Consider the following 21,154-nt stretch of genomic DNA (forward strand, 5'->3'; position numbering starts at 1 on the left):
TAGGAGCCCCTCTGCAGCATCCTGGAAAAGCCATGGCTGGAAGAGCTGGATGCTCCAGCTTGGAAAGAGGGATACAACACAGGTCATTAGAATCCTGCCTGGTGGTGAGATGGTGAGTAGGGAATGATGAATCCATATTTCTTCATAACGCCAGAAGGAAACAGCACCCAGGGAAATTTCCAAGCAGCAGATTTCAAGGCAGTGAGTGAAGGATTTAGTGCACAGGTTGCATCGGTGTGCAGAGCCGCGCCGCTGGAGAACGCCTGCAGCCACGCAGTCCCCACGTGGGGATGCTCAGATCCGGAGGTGAGCAAAACACCAGCCAAAAGGACAGCAGAAACCAGCCCTCAGCAGCCAGGCTCCTCCAGACCCTTCTTTTAAGATGAATTCGTACATCCCAAGCCCAGGCAGCACCAGTGCTTGCTCCGTGTGCGGTTCCAAACACCCAACACTGTGTTACTGCCGCGGCGGCATTTACCCGCTGCTGTTCACAACCTCTGGAGATGAAGCATGAGACATCCAGCCCGTTGTCACACCGTGCCACCCCCGGGCCGACCTACATCCCGCCTCTGTGCTCCTCTCAGCTCCTCCTTCCAAAAGCCAACAAGTTGGTAAATAAAATCCGACTCGGGGGAGATGAGCTGTCGGCACGTCCGGTCCCTCTGCAGCAATGTCTTCTCCACGCATTTGTCACCCTAGGTAGGGGCTGGCAGCCCTGCAAAACCCATGGGCTCTGGGTGAGTGCCTCAGATCAAGGTTCAGCCCTGGGTCCCAGTGATGGGTTGGGTATGGGAACATCGCTCTCCGCTCACCAGTGGTGCCATGGAAGGTCTCTGCTGCTGCTCTTCGGGCAGACCCCGGTGACATGTGTCAGACACGGCCCCTGCGCCCGTCCTTCCTCCGTGGCTGGTTTTGGCTGACGGTATTCACGCCACCATCTGCATCTCAAACTTTCCAACATCCTGTTTTTCACGGATGCTTAAGCAGTCCCCCACTTAACCGCACGTCAACCGAAACCTGCAGCTGGAGGCACCGCAGCCCTGAGGTGACCTCATACAGAAACCAAGGTCATGGCAAAGGGAGAAGCATCAAGAGCTTCTAAAACCCACTGCTCCACCTCTGAGCACCTCTGACCCAGAGAGGGTCCCTCCTCCCAGCCTTAAAACTGCCCCTGCCCCCTACACTGACCAGAGGATCTGGTTTGGTCCCACCCAGTACAACCTCTCCAAGATAATTTGGAGATAATTACTGAAGCTGATGCAAAGGGATTTTGCTTGTCACAGCTCATCCACCACCCGGCTCATCCTCCCCAGCAGACCTGGTGTTCCCAGCAAACCTCGAGAGCAAAGAGAGACAAAACCGCACAAACCAGTCCCAGGGCTCACTGCCACTTTTCTAGGAAAGATGCTTTGTAAAATTCAAGAATTTGAGGTTGTCAGTCATTGCTGAATTCCCCTGGTTTGATCCTGCCTGGGGTGGCTGTGGGCACATCTGGCTGCTGCTATGCTCCCAGTCCTGAGCCCCCCAGCTCAGCACCTGGAGCCTCTTCCAGGATTTCTCCCTGGATTTCAGTCATAGGAATGGGATTTGCAAAAATGCCCAAGTCATTTGGGATAACAGTCTGTGCTCCTGGCTCAGTGACTGCTAAAATAAACCCCTCCTTGCAGGAGCGTCCCTCCAGCCATGGGACACAGCACAGCAGCACTTCTATTTGCAGTTCAAGCCATTTTAGCACCATCTTTAACAATTTATCAGTTAGGGGTCCGCTTTGAGCGATTCCGATCCTGAACCAGACCCAGCCTTCCTCGCGCTTCCCCGGGCTCGGGCGGCTCACTCCAAATCTCAGCCAGGATTTCGGCTGAGCCACAGTCTCCAGCTGTTTTCCCCAAACCAGGAATGCGCATCTTGCTTTTTAAATTAAATCTGCAAATACCAGAAACAGGTGATTTAGAAGCAAAAGGAACCAGGAAAGTCTCCAGTTTCCAGCTGCTCTTGGAAATTGTCTCCTCGAAGGTTCTGGGAGTGCAGGAGTGAGACCGGTCACAGCTGCTGCCGATTAAACGCAGCTTGTAAAATCCCAACTTCTTTTTCCATTCTCACTATTCAATATTTTTTAGACAACCGGTAACCTAAGAAAAGCTCTGACATTATTTGGCCATGTTCGCTTTTGGGTGAAGCTCAACGACGTGGTACGGAGCCAAGGGCAGGGTTTTCAAATGAGCTTCGAACCTCATTTTGCAAGATCAGGACGAGCAGGTCAGCGCTGGAGCAGGCACCTCCGCTCGCATCGGCTTTGCCAAAGCATAGGCAGTGACATCCCTTCTTGTGACACTTATAATTAAAATTTCAAGGGTTTGCCTGGAGCTCCTTCAGCCTAAAAAGAGAGCACAGCTCTGCAGACGGCTGGTTGGGATGCTGGAAATGTGCAGAATTTATCCCAAGATTTTATTTCTCTAATGGAGTAAATTTTACTTCTGAGAATGGCACTGATTTCAGATTATTTCATCCTGAAAAATGAGTTCATCCAGGGGACGCAACTCAAACCTCACCCTCGCACCATCTTCTGCATCCCCACCACCTCCCCTCCCACCCCATTTCAGTTTCAAACTCCACGTGCTGCGTGTTTCAGCCATTTTATTGGACTTTGCGTATGAAAGAACAGTTTCAAGTTCTAATGAAAAAAACATTAAAAAAATAAATTCAACATCAGGTAAAAAAATCACGCAACCGAGAAAAAAAAAAATCACTTTTTTTACCGGTCACTGAACACAAGGCCCACACCGCGTGGAGGTCACCAGGACGATGGGATGCAGTGGCTTGTTTTAGCATCAGACTGGTATTGAAAGAACAAGTTTAAACAATTGCAACACAGCTCACTGGCAAAACCGGAGTTTAAAATTAAACCAGAGTAACAAGACTGCGCTTTACGTCTCCAGTCCAAAACTGCATCGCTCCTGTGGCACCGAATCAGTCAGGATTTCGCTTCTTGCAGCGAAGGCTTTAGTTTTTCAATCTCAGCTGCTAAATTTCCCAAGGCAGTATTTCACTCTCCAAATACACCCAGCGTGTTTCAGCTGAGACAGTCATGGGAAGGGTTCAGCACCACCCAGCTGCGCACGCCAACGAGGGAAAGCAAAGTCAAAATTCTATCCAGCCGTCACAGTCCCAGGAAGATACTGTGAAAACCAGTTGCATAGTAAAGGATGGGAAATGAAGAAACACGAGCTGGGGCTGTGTTGGAGGTCGATGGCCGATGCGACATCGCCCATTTGCAATGTTTTAGGATCTCAGGTGATGAATAAAGAGCCCGTTCTCCTTGAAAGATGCTAAATTCCCCCGTGGGAGTATCTGAGCTTCAGCAGTGAAGGTGATTTTCCTGCAAGACCTGAGCAATTTGAACAGCCAAGTCCCATTTCCACCATACGACCGGCAGCACAAGGGACGTGGCAGCAAAGACATCGTTTTGTACTAAAACTGCCTTATTTCAGGCACTGGTTTACAATCTCCTGGCTACGTCTCCTCTTAATGCCATTCGACTTGCAAGTCCAGCTCGGTCAATGACTTGTGTATTGCCAGATAAATTGTCCTGCTCCGAAAATCATCTTCAGGAATAGGAGCGATGCATTTAAAACACAGCATCGGTGGCCTGGCCTCACGACGGTCAGAGAGGGGATGTGCTATGGAAAACACCGGTCGGTGACAGCAGTGCCTCAGAGCATTCCCTTTAGAGATGCACTGATGATGGAAGGCAGAAAAAATGGGAAAAAGAAATGTAATTCACCTGTGTCAGAGGCTGGTGGATGAAAACACAGGGATTACGGAGCTGTGAAATTTAGTTCACCCAGGTCTGCTGCTTGGCTTTAGTCTCAGCTGAAGGGACAACCTTCTCGCTGAGTATGCAAGGGAAAGAAAAGCAGAGTGGGGAACACATCAGCTCCCAAAGCTGTGTAGGGGAGAAAAACACTATCATCCCACAAACTCCTTCACTTTGAAAGGATTCAGCAGCAATAAGAGCGCTTGAACATCAGTCTCAGAAAACGTCCGAGTGTGTGCGTAACCGAAGCCGTTGGGGTGCTCATAGGCTGGTTTCTGAGACGTTGACACTGCAAGGTTTTCTGCCAGCCCTTGTGGAAGGAGGCTGGAGGCCAGGATGAGACCACAGGAATCCGTACTTTTCCCCCCAGACCTAGTGGGGCAAGCAAAGCAGCCTGTTGTACGTCATCTCCAAAAGCCTTCTCCAGCCACACCGCCAAGCCCTATCCCATCTGCTGTGCCCACCGAGCCTTCATTAGCTCCCTTCAACACCTTTTGAGATATTTTGCTTTCAAAATTTTCTGTTTTCTTAAAATATCCTTAAACTTGTTCTTAAAACGAGTGGCTTTACGTGCCCCTATACCAGCCCACCTCCTCAGATCAAACTTTCCTGCCTATCCAGCATGACGGATCCAAAGGCAGAGCTCTCATCACTTTAATTGCACCCTAAAATTAAAAGGGGGAAGCAATGGCATACGGCGCTCGCCAGAGACAGCAGCTGTGCTGGGCGCAGAGGAGAAACATCTACGTGTTCAGTGTCTAAAGAGCACGTCTAACGCACGGCGTCTCAGGGATGCTCTCAGCATCTCAGAGCACGGCTTTGAAGGGCTATGAATAAAGATGAGCAGCCTGCCTTTGGATGATTATGGGAATCAATGCACGCTATTTTTTGGATCTTCTCTTGATGTCAGCCATCATTAAATCGCTCCCTTTTTTGTTTTTTTAATCGACTGGATACATTTTTAATTTGTCTTCCCTTGCCAAATCCAGCCCTCCACTCCAACTGACATTTCAACACGGCTGTCCTGATACGATGGTTATCTTTAAAACGCACAAGGCTAGAGTCAGAGTCGTGGCAACACAGATTAATACACCGGACTGACAGCTAAAGACTATCAAACTCTCAATTATTTTGAAAAAGCACACTAACAATTAGCTGCCTCAGCAACCAAGCAAAAGAAACCCAACAGCACGCAGCAACATCGTCAACGCCAGCACGTACAATATCGAGAAGAGGTTGAAATTTGGCAAGATTGTCACCGGGGTGAGATGTCCGTGGGGTGGGTTCGGTGCTGGCTGGGAGGAGCGGAGCAGCCGGCGGCCACGGGCTGAGCTCTGCTCCGGGAACCGGGCATTTCTGCGGCTGGGAGCGGGACCGCTGGGACCCACAAACCCAGACGGGTGAAGGGATCTGTTTTTTCCCATCCCTTTACTCATCAAAATATGTTTTTGAACCGTGACAGAGAGAAGACGCTTTAACAAAGTGGCTACTGAAAACAGACAAGGCATAATTATGTTACATATACACGTGCCATAAAAAAGCTCTCCCTAACACCTGTGAAAAATAAAAATAACTTCAGTACTGATACATTCTATCCCCCATTTTAAGGGCTACTAGATCATGTTCCAAAAGAAACTAGATTTAACATCTTTGGGACCAGGGCTTCCCAAGATCCGGGGCTGTGTTGCAATCCAGAGAATCAGTTCTCCTCCTGTTCGTGTGCCGTTACCCTGTGGGCATCCCGGGGCTGTCTACAGGGGCGCAGGCGGATGCTGGATCAGACCTTCCATGGGTGCTTTGGCTGTTTGCATCTCAAAACCACCAGCATGGTAGAAAAATGCTTTCTGGGTCAGTCCCTCGAGATGTCAGAGCTGCTAAAACTTTTGTTCAGTCTCCTTTGCAGCCTCAAGAGCACGCTACGAAACCATCACGCTGCAGGGAAGGCTGCTGACAAGAATATTTTGCAAGTCCTTAGTGGTTTTGGAGGTGAGATCTCCCCAGAAAGCCCAGCCCCATCTCCTCCAGCCTGCCAGCTCCACCTGTGGCAATGGGGAAGGGACCACTGCTCAGTTATTTGAGGTTCCCAGTAATGGAAACAGGCTCAGCCCTCACTCCCCAAACACTGGGGACTTCTTATGGTCTTTTTTAAGGGGTCTTTTTAAGGGATTTTTTTAAGGTCTCCGTCATTTTACAGTCTGAGCACTAATTAATTTTGGTGCTGGGGAGCTGCAGGATGAGACAGCCCAGGGTGGGCACAGCTCCCCTCTGCAGGAGGCAGGGGATAGACACCTGGGAGGTGGCTTTTGGCTGTGCCACATCAAGCTACAGTCAAAAAGCTCTGCACGCCCATCCTCAGACCACTCCGCTGCAGCAGCACCGCGGTTACTGCCAGACACCCAGGGATTTGCTGGCAGAGCAATTTGCTGGAGGATCCCAGGGAGGAGCTCCCTCTCCCTACCCCTGTGGGCTGGCCTCTGGGCACAGCATGGCCAAACACGAAGCTAATGAGAGCCACTGCTCCAATTAGCTTTAATTTGTGCAGACGGCTTTCACACCAGATTGATTTCACACTGCGGGGTGCTTCACCTCCGCTATTCCCCGGCATCTCTCTGTGAAGCCTTGGTGTGCCCAGTTCATCTCCCTGGGCTCAGGGACCTGCTCCTTGGGGTCCTCCAGCAGTCCCGGTCCCCAACCCACCTCCCTCTGCACCTCATCCTGCAAAAGCCACGACAAAACCAGGTGCCAGCAGCACCAGCCCCTTCGAATTCATTTATCCACAGCTTCAGTGACCACAGGGTTTCTACCATGCTGGGAATAAATGCAAACAAGGCCAAGGAGCAATGTCCCACTAAGGGCCAGATCCACGCTTACTGTTTGTTCCCCAAGGTGAGCAATGGAGCTTTGACTAAAACTGCTGGTTTTTTCACTTTTGTTTCTTTCTTGATATCTCAGCCCGTTGTCCCCACCCTGCACATATGCAGAGCTCCAGAGACTTCTGTCTTTGGGACCCCAAAGTTCTACTCCTATGAACAAGGTCTCCATCACTAACGGTGCATATGCCATGACAGGAGGAGGAATTCAAGCCAAGAAATTTTCCATGTTTAAAAACCAAACAAAATAAACACAACCTCACCAAAGTCGACGCATTCTTTTAAGGACCACATCATTTCCCTGCCGTGAAGTGAATTTCTCAATCCTGATTCTGGCTGAAGTTTGCATGCAGGGCTTAGACAGCCAGAAAGGAGAATGACTTCATCTGCTGACAGGTCCGGAATGATCTCAGCCCCGAACGATGGCTCAGAACCCATCTGGGTCTCATTCGTCCTCAAAGCTCTTCTGCACAGAGAGGTGGTGCAGACAGCCAGTTGCTTTGCCACAAATATTCCCCCGAGCTTTCCCATTTCAGAGCCTTTCTTCCAGGTAGGGTGTTCATTTTTAGGTGCATCCTCACTTGGGTTGTGCCTCAAAGCATCCCACCTGTGTCTCCTGTGGATGTTCCCCATCTCCTGCCGGGGATCTGGTTTGAAATGCAGGTAAATAGCTCTGCTCGGCGAAGGGTCCAGGTTTTGGAAGGATCCAAGTGGTCCTTGCTCCATTTTCCAGTGGAGACTTTAAGGCTTGTCCTTGGACATGGACCCAAAGCAATGTGCGGTACAAATCCAATAGTCAGCTTTACATCCCTAAACTCTTTTGTCTCTGTTCACCTCCCCTTGAGCATCCTCTTCTTCGAAGCGACCTCCAGCTCACTTTGCTTGGTCCAGTCCAAATTAACATTCCCCGAACCATCCCCGGTGAATTATTGCAAGGCAGGCGCAGAGGTTCCCATGCTCGCCTGAGTCCCACTGACATTATTTTCGCCCAGAAACCCAATGCTGTCGCAAGTATTGCCTTGCTCCTCCGACGGAGTATGTGCCAGCCGGGTTTTAGTCTCAAAGCTGGGACGGAGGCAGCGTGCCAAGGTGGATGAGCCTGGGGTGAGAGGGGGAAGCCAGAAGCAGGAGAGACCATCAAGCCCTTTGCCGTTTGCCTTTATGCCTTTGCAGACCACATATCCCATTGCACTGGGATAGTATTTACCCATACAATCCCAGGAAATGCAGTGAGGTTACAGAAACCCATTTGAACAGCTTTGCAGCCCAGCACGGGCAACCCTCACATCTTAACCTGCTGCAGGGGAAGTCAGAGGAGCAAAAAAAAACCAGCGTGCAAAAGGAAACAGCGATGGGCAAAGAAGTGATGGACCTCCCGCTTATTACAGCATTAGCAAGATTATACTATAATATTCCCTTGGGACTGAAGTACCGTGGCACAGCAGAGCAGGGTGCACAGGCTCTCGTGAAATGAAGCAGGAGCACGACCAGCCAGGACTGGGTTTTTATACCTTTTCCACCCCTGGAAATTTGATTTTTCCTTAGTTTTTCATGGAGTGATCCTGAAAGCAAGGCACAACTTGTGGACTGTTCAACACCATTTTCCTCAGCATCTGCGGAGATGTTACTTTCTTAATAAGGACTTTAAATAAATCCCAGCCTTTGGTATAGCACATACCTACTTATAAAGAGCATTTACAGGAAAGTCAGAAAAATGGAACAGACATTATTCACATCCCAGTGCCGAAAACAGCCCGTGTCCTTCGACAGGGAACAGTGAGAGCAACCAAATTTGCCCCATCATCCTCCCACCTCTAACAAAATACTTGGACTGCTCGTTAGCGGCTCTGGTTAACGTTTCCTTTCCGGTTGCTTCATCTTTCAAGAGCTTTTTTTAAACAAAAAAAAAAAGACTGAAATAATGTCCAAATGATTTCCACCTCCCCTCCTCCTTTTTCCTGGCTTTGTTCAGTCTCATTGTATTGCACATGATTTGAAGATCATCTTCTGGCTCCAAAGATGTTCCCTTCTACATAATGCACTTGTTCGAAAACACAGATAACGTGGCAAATATTTCATATATAGATATGAAATATGAAATGGGTTTAACTAAGGAGGACAGACCCTCCGTTGGTCGAGTCCACAGCACCAGCAGTCACCATGTCCGTGATGTCTGCCATTTCCTTGGAGACATTTTATTTCCCAACACAGTCCTGAAGGTCTACATTTTGAAACTTCTTCTGTTACCTCTTGGGCAGAGCAGAGAACTGCTTTTCTGCACAGCCTGGTTTGGAAAACAAGCAACAGGTTATTATTTTTTTTCAAGGTAAAGTGGAAGAGATGTTGGACATCGGTCCCCTCCGACAATTTCACACCCCCATTCCCCACAAATGAAAAGTGAAACTTTGCTAATTAAAATTTTTTAATGAACTAAATGCAGCACAGTCTAAAGCGAGCTAAAGATAGAAAAAAGATTCGTTAAATATATTCTCCTTATTAACCATTTTCTTGTATTAATGGCAAGTTCCAAATCCAGAATAATTAGCGCAAAGTGGGTTTTCCTCATTATGTTTTTATCTTAATCAAGCTGGGTTCGTTCCGACCCGATATGATTCACATGATATTAAGCAACTGGTTGATCTTTTAAATCTGATACAGGGGATGGCAGGAGCCGAGGCTGATCCCACGCCCAGAGCTCCGACCAGGGAGTTGCTCCTGCAGAGCTCAAACCCCAGACCCCGTTTTGATGCGGGGATGTCTCTGTCTAGCAAGGGGCAAAAAAAAAATCCCCCAACCTCTGTGGTGCTGGAGCTGCCGAGCCTCTGGAGTGCTTGAACCCTGCTGGCATTGCGACAGGGCAGCTTTGAAGTCTGCAACCCTGCAGCACGAGGGACTCATCCTGACTCCTGTTTTAACACAGTGAGATGCTCTGCTCTGTCTTTCAGACACTGAAATTCTTAGAAACTTCATGCAACTGCTTATAGCCTTCTCATTTTCCGAAAAATGTATGCTCTGCCTTTAGTTCCCCCCATGGTAATTGAAGCATCTCACCTCCTGCTGCGCCGCGTCCTGGGCTCTGCGCCTGCCCGTGAACGGGGCACGGCCAAGTTTCCCGAGGGTTTCAGCCCTGTGTATGTCAGCAGGAGTCACACACCCACGTTCTGGCCCTTTCGCGGTGATTGTGCAAGTGGGGATTAATAAAGCTTCCTATAGCGAGGTTCATTAACTATATTAAAACCAGTGTGGTGCACACTAACAAGATGAGTGCTACCACCAAATCAGATTATGTGAGCCGGATGCTTCATTAGCAGCCGGTAATGAGACGAAGGTAGGAAGGATCCGTATCCATGGTTCACAGACCAGCCTAACGTACCAGGACCTGCCTGGTCCCAGCTCATCCCCAGAAACGAGCCTATCTTCCCCCGAGGGAGAGTCAGGATGGAGCTGTGCACAACGGGATAGGATCCACACACCAAGGAGAGTGAGACGCGGCTCTGGATGTCGCAGGGATGATCTTCCAGGGATGACGGTGCAGGGACGATGCTGCAGGGATGCTAAAAGCAGGCAAGGAAAGAAGAGAAGAGGGATTTCCCACAAGAAGCAAAGATCCCCTTGCACGGCAGACCAGTGCTCGGGGAAAATAAGCTACCAGAGGGGCTTAGTGCTCCTTGCAAGGGTCTCAGACCAGCTGGTTATTCAAGCACCAGCTTATCTTGAAGTGCCAGAAGGAGTATTCATGGGCTTAAAGCTAACTGGGGTTTATGCTTCATTGGACTGGGCTTACTGGGGGGATTACACCCCCCTCTCACCTGCCAGCAGGGAAGGGCTCCATCTTTTTCACAAAAGCAATGGTCAAACTGCCGGGATCCTCAAGCATCGCTGGAGTATTACACAAATAAAACCCATACAGCACCTTCGGCCTGGCACGGCCTGGGAAATATCGCTCGTGTGGCCGAGAAGGGGACGGCAGGATTGGGGCTGAGCAGATGAGGTGGGAAATAACAATTTTCGCAAACCAGGCAAATAATCCAGTGCTTTGGGGTACCCTGGTGCCTTTTCAGGCTTTGTCCTTGCCCTTGTAGAAAGAAACTCCAAATCCTCAGCCTAACGATGACGTTATTTCACCGAATACAGCAAGAAAAGCAGTGGGAGTGAGAAGTCAGAAGCATTCAGGAGATACTGCTGCTCCGACTCCTAAAGGGATCCAGATGTCTTCCCATCATACGGGGGTGATGAAATCCCCTCTGCTCCAAGAGAAACAGAGGATATTAAACAGCAGCCACAAAAATTAGATGTTTTTAAAAGGGTCAAGCCAAATAACTTGTATCCCAGCACTCGGATCTGGCGAAGCAGCTTGTGAGACTGCAAGTATTGAGCATCTCTTGAGCCCTGGACCTGGTGAAAATCCAGAGGAATGGAAAATAGCTCCTCTTGGGCCAGCTTCTTAAGGGATAAACAAAGTGACCTGCAAAAATGATGGGTCTGGCCATCTGTCGCTGATCCCAGACAATATGCTGGAACGGCTGAGAGTCTTAATACAGAATTAAAAAGGAAGATATAATTGATGCAAATCAATGCAGGGTTAGGGAAAACAGATCCTACCATATTAACTTGATATCTCTTCTCACTGACTTCCACATTTGACTGATAAAGGTAAATGCTTGTGTAATTCTGTCCTCTGAGGGAGCTGCATGACAGCTTGGTTAAGAAAATGGAGCAATAAAGCCAATTCCCAGGAGATCTCACAAGCTGGAAAACCAGCTGAACCCAGGTCGCATTCACTGGTTTGTGTCTCCTTGTGCTTGCTTTGCTTTCTCAGAGCATTTTGCAACCAGGATGGGACAGACCTTGCTGAAAGGTTTCCAGCCCCAGGAGAGAAGAGCCCAGGCTTGTTTCAGATGCAGCAGAAAGATTTCATTCTTTAATTTGGAGATTTCTGAAGTGTAAAACATGATTCAGGCACCCGAAGGGTAAAGCACGAGCGCTGGGTGCTGGCATCCACCGATGCACTCGCGGAGGTAGGAAACCCTTCTATCCTGCTGTGCTACACCCGGCTCACAGCAAACTCCTTTCACATCCCTTCTGCAAGCTCACATTTGCAGCAGGCAGGTTCATTTTAAGCCCAAACTTCTTATATCTCGTTTTTGACTTGCTGCAACAGCCTGAGGTTCGAATCGTTACCAAGGCGCAAAGTGGCAGCTGCAAGCAGAGACCAGCGAGGAGGAAGAAGAGGATTTCGATTATAAACGCACAAAGATTTCAGGAGAAACAAGCTGTAAGGATGGAAAAGCAAGTGTAAAGACGCAGAGTGAAGAAACCGGAGGAGAGGAGGATGGTTATGGGAAGGGGAGCCGCAGGGCAGAGCTGGCATCCCCGAGGAAGCTGGGTGAAACCCTGGGCTTCCCTCCAGCCAGGGGAAATCATGGCAATTAACGGGGTACCGAGGGGAGGGTCTGACACTCTGCAAGCCTCAGGAAAGCTGAATGCCATACAGCCTCTGGAGGATTCTTTACTTCTTGCTCTGTGTTTCAAAACTGCCTCTTCCTCCCACAATGTGTTTCACTGCAAACACTTCATGAAGCTGCTCCGTGTCATTGACAGATGGGGAAATTCAGGCCCGGAGGAGCTGACCTGCCCAAAGCCACCCAGCAGACCGTCAGCAGACACCCAGCAGACCGTCAGCAGACACCCAGCAGACCGTCAGCAGACACCCAGCAAACGCCACAGTGCTCCCCCCCTCCAGGCCCGGGGCGCAGGGATGCACGGTGTCACGGACCCACTCCACGCCCGAATGCCTCCGAGCAGCACAGCATCACCCACCACCCTGCATTGCACTCGGCTCCTGTATCGCAACCAGCGCACCTGACAGCAAACACATCTTTCTGCAAAGGCAAAAAGGGCTTTGCAAAGTGAGGGTTCATCCTGTCCATGCTCCATTGCAATCTTTAGCTTCCCGTGAGAGCCAGACCCCGAGCACGAACCCTGCTGCCAGCAGCCCCGCTCCCCCCACCAAGGCTGAGCCCTCGGTGCTTCCGCCACTGAGCAAACCATGACACAACCCCAAAGGATTTTCCGTATCTATCCATGACGGTGCTTCGGAGGAAGCAAAGCAAAGCAGCTGGTGCTGGTCAGCATCAAAATAAAACTGACTGCACTCTGCATCCTTGCCAGCCAGGCAGAGATAGCCACTGGCTAATCTAGTTGTGCAAGCCATGCATCCAAACCAAGTCTTCCCACCCAGTATGTGTTAAAGATGCTAAAAATGAAGCGCAACAACTGTAGGAAAGCACCAGACGTGACAGAGCTTAAACATGCTCAGAAAAGTGTCTGAATTACAAGTCTTAAGGAAATGAATCATTTCTAACCAAACCTGGCAGTGCGTGCTGCCGTCTGCATCACCGAGCCGAGGGTCTTCGTATGAACGTGCAGCATGGCCGGGTACAGACTATTCCTGTTATGAACGGGGGAAGACCGGCGATCGGGAAGCACTTCAGCTACTCTTAACCCGAGTGACAAGCTGAATGAGAGAGCAGACAGGCTTTAATTTACTTGAGCATGTCCTGGTTCATAAGAAGGAGCAAACTGATGGTGCCCTGCAGGGAGGTTCGTGCGTGGAGGTTTCCTGCCCTGCTGCGGAGCATCCTCAGCGCCGAAAATTCCCGCTCTGAGCGGTGATGAGACACAGACGGACCCTGAAACTTGGTGGTCTCATCAAGCAGTGCCTTGTTCGTGGAAGAAAAAGCTCATAGGGGATTTTCTCAGAGCATTGTTGGCTGAGTTTTGCCAGTAGCGGGGATAAAAGGGCTCCAGGTACAAGGGCAGCGTGGGACCCCGCACACATCCCTCTGCTGCACGGAGGACAGCTCTCATGAGCAAAAAATGGGATTCGCTGGGTGACAAAATGCAGGAGCCCTGACGCCTTCCCAGCGCAAAGCAGCAAACACGCGTCCCATCGGGTGGGATGAGTATTGCTTTGACAGAGACACCATTACTCACTTTCCTGTCCGGGAAGCCAAGTGCGGGAGTAAAAGGTCTTGATTGTATCCTGGGCTCAACCACAGCGGAGCCAGGAGACCTTCGGCTGGGGCAAGAGCCAGATGCTGCGGAGACAGGGCTGGGGCTGCTCTCCAGGGCTCCCCCTGCAGCGAACGTGCCCCCGACGTGGGACAGTTCTGCCCTACAGCAGGGCTGTAAGCCCCTCCCCACGCCAGGCTTACCTGTGCCCTAAGAAAACCCTCTATTACCACCCCCAAAACGAAGCCAAAACCCTCCGACTCTCAGAGAAGCGATTCCCAACCAGGATGAGGCACCTCACGGCACCCACCCCAAAACAACCCCAAAATGTCAACACCCAAAGTCGACCCAAGCACCCTGTTGGGACTATGGGTGTGGACCCATAGCGGGGAAGGATGCAGAAGAGCAGTACCGGCTCCGTAGCAGCGGAGGAGACAATTCATAGGATACTGCCCTGCCCAAAGCATCCTGTAATGTCCAGAAAGTCCCTGGTTCCCTGCACCCGTGCGACTGCCTCTGCACAAGGATGGCGGTGCTCCGAGGTCTCCTTCCCGGTACACAGCAATTGAGACCAAAGGGCAAAATGAGTCGCATTTAAATCCTGTTTGTCTGTTTGCACTCACAGGTTTGCAGCCTACCCCGAGATCACTTGTTAAAGAATTTAAGAATGGAAAAAAAAAAAAGGCCCTGCCTTCCATCAGGCTGCGATGGGAGCCTCCATGTGCTCTCACCAAGATATGTATATTTTAAAAGCTTGGCAGAAAGAGGGCTCCAAACTACACAATTAAACAGATTTCACGCAGAACGCTCCCCGTACACACCAACGGCTGCAAGAGACCCTTTCCCCGCACTACAGCTCTGCCAGGAGAGACCCCTTCGCTCTGGATGGCTCCTTCCCTTCTGCTGGGGAAGCCGCTTCTCCGCCCTTTGCCTCCACTTAACTGTCCGTAAACTGGGGATTAAAACCAAAACCCAACTTCTTTTGTTAAGTGATGGAACAATTGCCCAGGAAGAAATTTAACCCTCCCGGAGGAAAGAGATATCTCCAGCCCCTGTTTGTGTGCACACGTGGGGTGGGATGGATACTGCTCTGCTCCTCTGGCCACCCCAAGCACCTGGAGGGCATCTATTGTGGTGCAGAACAACAACACAACAACAGAATCTTTTTAGAAGAGTTCAGGCCTGCAAATACACACAAAAAAAGGGCATATAAGCAGGAGAAAAATGTGACGGTGTCAAAGTACCGAGTGGAGGGGCCAGGGCTGGGGTGGCTGCGTGTCCCCTGGATGCAAGGGACCAAGGATGCACCTGGCCCTGTTTCAAGGTGGCATCCAGAGCTTAAACAGGGGAAGGGAACAGGTCCTAAAATATGGGCAGAGGGAAAGGAGCCTGAGAAAGGAGGTAGGAGGCTGTACAAGGCTCTCTATCACCCAGAGCCCCTGTAGAAACTGAATACATAAAGCAGCTGGGGAGGCAGCTGTGGCCTCCCAGGGCTGTGTCCCTGGGGTGGGAGCTGCCTGCTCCCATCCCTGCTCCCGTCCTTTGGTGCCAGCAGTGTCATTTCATCTCTCAGATGACAGGTACGAAGGACAAAGGAGGAGGAGGACATTTCGGAGAGCATCCCTGCTGTGCTGCACATGCAGACAACAAGCTGGGGAGTCCACGCCAGGGACTGCCTAGGCACACAGCCTTTCCCCTGCTTGCTTTCGGTGCGATCTTAAATGTCAGGAGCAGCTTTCGGTAGACACTTTCCCCCATTTAATGCAATAAGCTGGGTCTAGGCAAGCCCTTCGCCTTGCCTTGGGAAGGCTTTGCAGCAGGCTGCCAGACAGCAGGCAGGCAGCTCCGCTAACACTAATCTCCTAATGCTGCCCCTCTAAGCACATTAGAACCAGCCAAGTCCGACACGCTGCACAGGCTGAGGCTCATCTTTAACTCCCGAGTGACTGTCAGAGCAGTCCTAAGTCCTGACAGGAGGCACATCGCAAGAGAGCAAAGTTAAATCAGCAGCTGGCTGCAAAGAGAGCAATCTCTCAGCGATCTCTCCAATTCCTGGCACGACGCACGCGGCAGCCAGTTTCAGAGAAGCCGTCAGACCGTGCAGCAACAGAAAGCATTCATCGTGCTGAACGGTACCTGACGAGACAGCTCCGAGGGAAGAGGCAGACAGAAACGGGGCAGAGCACTGAAAGGATATCCCCTTTTTTCCACATATCTTAAAGACAGAGCAGCAGTGCTTTTACATTTCGCAGCGATACCATTCGGTACCGGAGCAAAGCTGCCTTTTACTCCGGTGGATGAAGTGGCTTCCTTGCCACCTCTCCCACACAGCACCTTTTACTGGCAAAAAAATCCATTTTAAACTATTCTGCCCCTACAAAATAAGGCAGGGAGTAGTCAGGAAAGCAAAGTAACAACCTGCAAGGTTTCTGCTTCTTTCAGATGGCAGAGAAACCGAAAATGGTACTGTGCCATTTCCAGGAGAACATGTGGTTTCCGTACCCCTTGCAGCTGCCACGGAGAAAAGGCAGACACAAAACTCATCTGGAAACTCTCTGAGCAGGGCTGTTTCCCCTGCTTTTAAACTCAAATCCTCCTTTTAGTAATAGGCGTGGGGCAAAGCTTTAATAACTGCAAAAAGTGAGAGCTCGTAGGTAGAAATGACATTTCAGCATGGGGAAACAGTGCACTGGTGTGTTCCCAATTATCCCAGACAAGGGATCCCAGGTTTGTTGCCTCTCTCCATGCTCCAGAGCATCTCCCTAACAAAGATCACTTGTGAGATCCTCAGCTGGTGGAACTACAGGAGCTCCAATGCAGCTGTCACACACCATTAGCTGAGGAGCTGCTCCAATGTTTTTCTTGGTTATAAGGGTTTTATTAACTGGGGCTGAGGCAAGGCTAAGGGAGAGTGTTACAAACTGTCCTGATTCTTTTAAGTCCCGGTAAAATCCCAACCAAACTCCGATTTCAGCATGGCCAGCATCTCTCAGGACAAATCCCCCTTCCCACAGCCTTGGGAAAGGTGCGACTCGGGCAGGTTGGGATCAAATCTCTCTTTGTCATGGGAGGTATCGAACAGCATCCCTGGGCAGTTCACTACTTTGAAGGAATCTGGTTTTATTTAACCCAAAACCCAGCAAAACAGAGCAGAGCTGGAGCCAAGGCACTCGAGCTGAGCAGCCAGGCCCTGCCTTCAGCCTGCTTTGATGGCAGGGGTCAGACCGAAGCATTAAACCGCTGCAAATAACCTTTTTAGCACAGAACTGAAGAAATCCAGCTGCAGAAAAGCAGCAGGGTTTTCCTCCTATGCATAGCACTAAAAAGCAAAGTGAAAAGCAAATATAAGCAGAGGAGCTATAGGATGTTGTCCCACCGTACCTAACGTGCACAAAAATACCAGAGAGCAGCAGGCTAAGCTGAAAAATAAAACTAAGAAGCACAAAACACGAGGCTGGTCCCCCAAAAAAGCAACATTACCTTATGACGCATTAAACCCTACTCCGTGCAAAGCTCACCTGATCCCATCAGATGTCCTGTGGCCCCTGGTGCACAACGTAAAGATGAAGCCGGTGTGTTTTCCCCGGTGGGGTTTTGGTTACTTTTCAATCCCACTCTTTATAGATCTGTCCCTCTTGTTTGAAAAAGCTGCCGAGGTTTCTCAGCCGAGCTTTCCCGCTGGCTGCTCAGTGCCATTTCGCACGGGGTTTAGGGGAAAACATCGGGCTTCGTGCAGCACACAGTCAGTCTTGGCGGAGCGGGCACTCGTGTCTGCAGGATGAGAGACTCCATCCCCAAATTCCACTGCCGAGGTGTGAGCTCCTCTGCGAGGGAGAGGTGGATTTGTGGTGTGCTTATTGCCTACGGGCGCTTAATTCGGCACGGGGGAAGCCGTGGGGGAGACGTGGCCTGGGAAGGGGGTGCCGGGATGGGGTCACACAGCCGGGCAGAGCCACGGTGTCCCGCGGGATGGCGGGGCTGGAACCATCTGGAAAGGTTTTTTGTGGGAAGAGCAAGGGACCAAGGGGGATGGGAGAAGGGATGCCATGACAACCTTTGGGGGTTTCCCAGGAAACCAGGGTCGCCATGGCAACTGCATCGCTCCTGTCCGAATTAGTGACTTCCGCTGGAAGGCGTGTTCGCCACTTTAATCTTCTTGCGATGATAAGCGGCTGCATCTCTCCCAAACGCATTGCAAAAAAAACGGAGGAAGCATCCCTTTGTCTCCAGCTGGGTGGGTTTGAGGCTGCACAGCCACGGCGAGGAGCCTGTCACGGAGCCCACATGCCCCGCTCCACGCCGGCACCGCTCCCCGCGCAGTCGGCTCCTGAAACCGTTCCATCTCGCCTTTCGCCTCCCTCCTCCCCGCACACAGACCCGCCGCACGGCCACAGATTGGACATCGGATGAAATCATGCCGCAGGGCTACAGGGGAAGGGAACTGAGAATAGAAAACAAGGGCTGCTTTTTTTATTTTTTTCCTATTTAAATCAGCACTTCTTGCACTCGATCTCTGACCAGATTAGAATTTCATAACTGATCTAACGGGGGAGAAAAGGGAATCTGTGCTGTGCCTGTAACGGCACACCACATGCTTCAATATTAAGCATCATTTAACAATGTGGTAACAGAGACTCTCTGCAAAATGAAACGGTTATTTCCACCCAACCCCCTTCCAGTACGCTCTGCAACACGTTTTCCTCGTCTCCCCACCCAACCCAGGGTTGTTAATCCAGCAAGTGAGCTTATGGGATGGAAGGGAAATCGGCTACACGCTGCCTCTGGGGGGGGGGAATCAGGAGCAAAGCAAGAGGTCCCCAAAAACAAGCAAACAGAAGCAGCCCTGCAACACGTTGCAGAACAAACACCTGTTTTGACGGTGAGTGTGTTTTGTCTTCATCCTCCTTCTCTTTACCCTTTAGCCGTCCTCTTCTCTGGAGAATTTTAAATCCTTTATTTTGATCTTTAGAAAGGAAGGATCTAAAAAAATAAACGTATAAAAACGAGGGCACACACAGACCGACGATGGTGCATGTTCCACACAACACCAAGTACACAGTCACTTTGCATTATTATTGTTATTATTATTTTTTTACCGCATCCTCAGATTTTGTTGCTGTTCGTTTGGTTTCGCTTTTTTAAACATCCGTAAAGATCTTTTTGATGTTCACACAGTTGGGATTGTTTGTGGTTGTGCAGTTGCCTGTCTTAAAGGCAGCCTGTTTGAATGCACTGTGGTTGATTCCCCCTTCCTCAATCACCATGTACTCGGACTTGCTGAGGGTGGAATTGCTGCGAGCCTTCCTCATCTCCTCGCTGGATGAGAGGTGCTGGCAGCTCCCAACGTGCAGGTATTGGGCTTGCTCCTCACCTTCTGTCTCCCGGTGGTAGAAATAGTTGAAATTGGAGACTATCACAGGCACGGGGAGGGCGATGGTTAGCACCCCTGCGATGGCACAGAGAGAGCCCACGATCTTGCCCCCAATGGTGATGGGGTGCATGTCCCCATAGCCCACCGTGGTCATGGTCACCACTGCCCACCAGAAGGCATCGGGGATGCTACTGAAACCTGAACTGGGGTCATCGGCTTCTGCGAAGTAGACGGCACTGGAGAAGAGGATGACGCCGATGAAGAGGAAGAAGATGAGCAAACCCAGTTCCCGCATGCTGGCCTTGAGGGTCTGCCCCAGGATCTGCAGCCCCTTGGAGTGCCGGGAGAGCTTGAAGATACGGAAGACCCTGACCAGCCGGATGACTCTAAGGATGGCTAAGGACATGGCTTGCTGGCCGTTGCCTTGCCTCTCAGCCAGCTCGGTGCCCAGCGTGATGAAGTAGGGAATGATGGCCACAATGTCTATGATGTTCATGATGTTCTTGGAGAAGGTGGCCTTGCTGGGGCAGGCAAAGAAGCGGACCAGCAGCTCAAAGGAGAACCAGATGATGCACAAAGTCTCCACCACAAAGAAAGGGTCGGTGAAGGACGACACCATGGAAGTGGCCGAGGCCGAGGAGTTGGTGAAGACATCGGGTGGGAGAGGACCACCACCCGTCCCGAAGGTCCCTCCAGTTCCTTCATAGTCATGGTCATCCCTGAATTCAGGCAGGGTCTCCAGACAGAAGATGACAATAGAGATAAGGATGACCAGGACAGAGACTATGGCAATGCCTCGGGCCGGCCCAGAGCTCTCAGGATACTCGAAGAGAAGCCACACTTGGCGCTGAAACTCCTTGTCGGGAAGCGGCCGCTGCTCCTCTCGAATGAAACCCTCATCCTCCCGAAACTTCTCCATGGCCTCCTCCCCCAGCTGGTAGAAGCGGATCTCCTCGGAGAAGATATCGATGGGGACGTTGACGGGTCGCCGAATGCGCCCACCTGACTGGTAGTAGTAGAGGATGGCGTCGAAGCTGGGACGGTTACGGTCGAAAAAATACTCGTTGCGGAGGGGGTCGAAGTAACGCATCCTCTTCCGTGGGTCCCCCAGCAGCGTGTCGGGGAACTGCGCCAGCGTCTTCAGCTGGGTCTCGAACCGCAACCCCGAGATGTTGATCACCACCCGCTCGCAGCACTCGTGCTCCCCACCGCCCGCGGGCTGGCCGGCGGGGACGGCGGCCGCAGTCGGGGGGTGATCGTAGCGGTCCCCCCCGAGCAGAGGATGAGGATGCTGCGGCTCTTCCAGCAAAGGGTCTCCGCCGCCGCTCCCCACCACGGTCATGCTGCCTTCCTCCCCTTCTTCGCCCTCTTCCTCCTCTTGGTCGGGGGCCGGCTGGGGGGCGGCGGGGGGCAGCTGCTCGGTGTAGCCCAGGTTGTGGTGGCTGCTGGTCGAGTCGCCCGGGCGATGCCGGCTGGCAGAGGACGCAGCCGGAGAGTGGAGAAGGCTCCGGCGCTCGTCCATAAAGGTATGGGGCGGGAGGGGAAAAAGGGAGGGGGGGGAGGATCGGAGGGGCGGCAGCCCAAGCCTCTTCTTGCTCTTCTTCCTCTTCTTCCTCCTCCTCCGGGCGGAGAAGGGAGAAACAGCCGCCCAACTCCTCCGGCGGCTGCCGCTGCTCTGAAGAGCCGAGGCTCTTCTCAAAAAATCCGCCCCCAGCCCAGGCACCGCCTCGCTCAGTCACCGCTCCCGGAGACACCCACCGGCACCCCCGGCCCTGCCCCGCAGCCCCCCGCCCGCTGCGGACCCCTCTGCCCCAGCCCCCCAGCCCGGGGGGGGCTGGGGGTCCCAGCCGTCCCCCCACCCCGCGACACGGACCCTCCCGGGGAGCATCCTCTGCTGCTCGGAGGGGAGCGGGCGGGGAGAGCTTTTTTCCTGGCAGAACCGCTGCCTTAGGAAGAGGGTTTCTCTCTGCCCTTCCCCCGGGAAGGCAAAATGTCGCTTTTAGTCTTAATTTTGGGGTTTGCCTGCTTGTTTCAAGTCACCGTCATGAGCCGCGGCGGGGCTGTGGGTAATGGAAAGCAGACAGA

General features: G+C 51.5%; 1 protein-coding gene across 3 annotated transcripts in view; it reads right to left on the reverse strand.

The window, feature by feature from the left end:
* LOC104328232 (potassium voltage-gated channel subfamily A member 3) overlaps positions 1 to 20,732 on the reverse strand; it is a 57,599-nt gene extending 36,867 nt beyond the window's left edge. The window contains exons 1-2 of one of the 3 annotated variants that reach the window (XM_075442828.1): positions 17,217 to 20,732; positions 2,625 to 8,968 (exon numbers count right to left, since the gene is read on the reverse strand). In XM_075442828.1, the coding sequence (XP_075298943.1) occupies positions 18,837 to 20,591 (1,755 nt within the window). In that variant the 5' untranslated portion in view covers positions 20,592 to 20,732 and the 3' untranslated portion in view covers positions 2,625 to 8,968; positions 17,217 to 18,836. Of the gene's footprint in view, positions 1 to 2,624; positions 8,969 to 13,146; positions 13,202 to 17,216 lie in introns of those variants that run through there. The other 2 variants (XM_075442829.1, XM_075442830.1) reach the window with 2 other exon arrangements.
* Between the last annotated feature and the right edge of the window lie 422 nt (positions 20,733 to 21,154).

The sequence above is a fragment of the Opisthocomus hoazin genome, chromosome 25 (assembly GCF_030867145.1).
Source record: "Opisthocomus hoazin isolate bOpiHoa1 chromosome 25, bOpiHoa1.hap1, whole genome shotgun sequence".
Lineage (NCBI taxonomy): Eukaryota > Metazoa > Chordata > Aves > Opisthocomiformes > Opisthocomidae > Opisthocomus > Opisthocomus hoazin.